This window comes from Trypanosoma equiperdum (genome assembly GCF_001457755.1).
Source record: "Trypanosoma equiperdum strain OVI genome assembly, contig: ctg_1683, whole genome shotgun sequence".
In the NCBI taxonomy this organism is placed as follows: domain Eukaryota; phylum Euglenozoa; class Kinetoplastea; order Trypanosomatida; family Trypanosomatidae; genus Trypanosoma; species Trypanosoma equiperdum.
This window is the reverse complement of record NW_027123708.1, coordinates 1,013-4,305: the sequence shown is the minus strand read 5'-3', so window position 1 is coordinate 4,305 and position 3,293 is coordinate 1,013. Positions and strand designations below refer to the sequence as shown.

The following is a 3,293-nucleotide window of genomic DNA, read 5'->3' as shown; positions in this document are numbered from 1 at the left end:
TTTGCATTCTGAAGTTTTTTTGGTTCCTCCTGCTCCTCTTTGGGCTTCTTGCTGTTCTGCTGTCGTATTCACTTTGCAGTGTTTTCCATCGGTCTTTTCACCCCCACACCATTTTCAGTTTCCATTGTTTTTGCACTCTGCTGCCTTCTCTATCGCTTTGCACTCTTGCTTTTTCCTTTGTGTGACTTCCGGCGCCCTACACTTTGGATTGTTGTTTGTGATATCGGTGGTTGTTGCAACTTTGCGTATGCTATCTGTGTGTAGATCGTTGTTGCTTCGGATTTAAGTGCTTTTATATCGATTTCTGCTGATATCTTCTTTACTGCTTCTGTTTCTGCCTGCTCAAGTTTTGCCGCCGCAGCCTCTATGTGCTGTTCCCATGGTATTGGTTTGGTTGCCGAGGTGGCTTTAATGCCTGTTTCTGTTAGATCCATGCGCGCGACACTCGTTGCTGCGCCACAGCCGTTGGTCCCTGTGGTCACCCCTATTACTAACCTGGCGCCGTTGGCTGCTTTGTGGGCGGTCACCAAACTGTGAAGTTGGGTTATTAGACGCCGTAGGTTTTGCGCGGTTAACGCTGGTGGGGCTACTTTGTCGTATGCTGTGCGGATTGCCCCGTAGGCCGTTTTTGTCCCTGCTGCGGTGAACGTGTCGAAGTTTGGTTTTTCTGTGATGCCGCAGCGGGCTGTGCTGTCGCCACTGGCGCCGTCTTTTCCACATAGGCAAACTAGCGCCTAATATAGTGTTGTCAGTTTCGCGCAGATTGAGCATGCGTTGGCGCGGCTGCTTCAGCCATCGCTGTCGCAGAGGTTATTTTCTGTTATTGCTGTTTGTGGTTTTCCAAACGTCGCCATTTGTAGGTCGTCTATGATGAGCCTGCCGGTTATTTTCCGAGCTTCCGTCGTCGCGCCATCGTATCCCTCTGTGATGGCTTTCTCTTTGGCTGTGATTGCTGCCACCTACATGAACGCTGCCGCCGCTAGTGGCGTCTCCAGTTTCTCGTCTGGGATTATGATTTTTCCAGGCCTCGACTTCGCTTCCTTCATGTCGTATTTGGCGTTCTGCCACTTCACCCATTGCATTTTGCAATTGTCTTCTTCGAGTCCTGTTGTACAGCCCATTGCAGCGCTTTTGTCTTTTTTCGCATCCGTTGGGAATTACTTCGACCACATTGGCTACGCTAGGGTCATATTAAAACCCTCAAGTTCTTTTATTTCAGGCGTTTACAGGCTTGTAGCCTGTAGCAACGGTGATTGTCCTGTCGCTACCTTAATTAATGTGCAGACAACGTTTGCTTCTTGCATATTGTCTGCGTTGTTATCACTAGCTGATATTGTACAGAATTTCGCTGTCAATGTTATTAGTGCAACTTGTGAAAAAATCTTCTTCCCCTTGCATTGGTTTCCTTTTTGCTCTCCATGTCGATTAAGCATCGCTGATCTGTGCGAACAGGGTTCAAACATTTTGCTGTTCCCTTTAAATACAGCGTAAAGTTTCATAACCTATGGGTGTAGTTATAAAAAAGGTTCTTATTTACTTTACAGCTAGCCAGCAGATTTACGTTTTTTGCCTAATAATTTAGGTTCTTCAACACGCTGTCGTTTCGTGTATGCTTCGACTCAAACGGCTAACAAAAAAAGATATGAAACAGCTTGCTAGCTTTTTTGTCTCCGTTTGAAGATTGCATTAACGGACCTTTTTTTGCTTCTCCCCTGCTGCTAGCATTCACCACCTCTCACGATACTCGTATCAGCTTTCGATAACTACTCCAAAACAACTTTCCCACGTTGTATACTTTTCTATTTGTCTTTTTCACCAACACTAGCACACACACACTTAATCACTCACTCACTTATCCTCTTTTCGCCATTTTTGTTTTTTATGTGACACTGTTCGGTTCTTCCATTTAGTGGTCCCACCTTTATTATCATAATATTAGCGTATACACGCACACAACACTGTCCACCTGCCATTGTCATTACTTTAATCCTAACTAATATCTACAAATTAAATCAAACAAAAAAATCAGAAAACCACTACCTTTTTATATACTATAACAATAATGCTTTACACACATAAACCACTTTACCACCAAACTTTTATTTTTTTAAGTTTTAAAATTTACATATTTTTATCAGAAAGCGTTAAAACATATCAAAATTTAGAAAAGTTTTATAAAATTGATAAATATCATAAAGTTGAGTAAAATATCCTTATAATGCTAAAATTCTACAGAACTTACAAAAATAGCAGCAATCATAATCAATTTCTTATGGACGAAAAAAATGGAATCTTTGCACTTTTCTTCTATCCATCTGCAATTAGCTTTTGCCTCTGGTGCCAATCCCCTCATTTTCTTTTTCACAGTTTTCTTTGTCTTTGTGTCTTGTGCACCTATATGAGGCAGTTGATGTCTCTTCAATTTGAGCTTGTGTTACAGGGGCACCACTTTTTTAGACTTTTGTTTTATTATATACACATCTTTTACCCTCATCTTTTGCTTTATCATAAGTACAGAAATCCTTTGAATCACAATCATGTTGGCTAGCGTGGTGTTTGTTGCATTCTTTTTGTTTTTCTCCTGTTGCCTTCACACCCTCGCCCGGTTTTCTAGTTGCCAATTCATTTGCGAGTTTGTCTTTAGCGTGCGTGACTGCTAAGGTGACTCGCAGAAGAAGCTTTGTTAATGTTGGCACTCCAGTGATATCGCCGAGTCTTGTGTCTTGTGTCACTCCTAGGTCGCCGTTCTTTAGTTTGTGCTTTTCGACGTTTTCAATAAATTTCTCTATTCTTTTGCTTATCGGTTTGGCAAATAGCCTTAGCGTGTTTGTTTGTGGTGTTTGCTCTGCATTGGTTTTGGTGTCTGCTAGAATTGCCGTTACGGCTTGCTCGAGGTTTGCTGCTGCTGTGTTGTCGTCTGTTTTGTTGTCGTGTTGAGAAGTATCAAGCTTGTCGAGGGCGTCCATGGTCATGAAGGCATCCTTCCATATCTTGTGCTTCGGGTAGGTGGCCGATTTGAGTGTGGCTATGGGTGCGCCTGTCAGGCCGGCGGCGTTGACTTTAAGTAAGTTGCAGTTTTTGGTATTAGTCTGTTTGTCTGATCCTTTGGTGGTTGGTATTGGTTCTGTTCCTAGGCCTTTGTCGGTCAGTACTCCAGGTTTAAAATAGCCTCCTTGGTCTGCTTGCGGTCTAAGCTGCACGCAACATAGGCTATTTTGCCTTGCCTTTTTTCCGCTGGGTTCTCGCCGTTTCCGTTGCCTGTTTGCAGACATCCGTGAGAGGCGCCTTTGGTC

General features: G+C 43.2%; 1 pseudogene across 1 annotated transcript; it reads right to left on the bottom strand.

Annotated features, from left to right (window-relative positions):
* Positions 1-2,804: 2,804 nt before the first annotated feature.
* Positions 2,805-3,292, bottom strand: TEOVI_000535800:pseudogene (annotated as a pseudogene). Its single transcript is given in 2 exon segments — positions 2,805-3,167; positions 3,170-3,292. Coding segments are annotated over 2 exon segments (486 nt in total).
* Position 3,293: the final 1 nt, after the last annotated feature.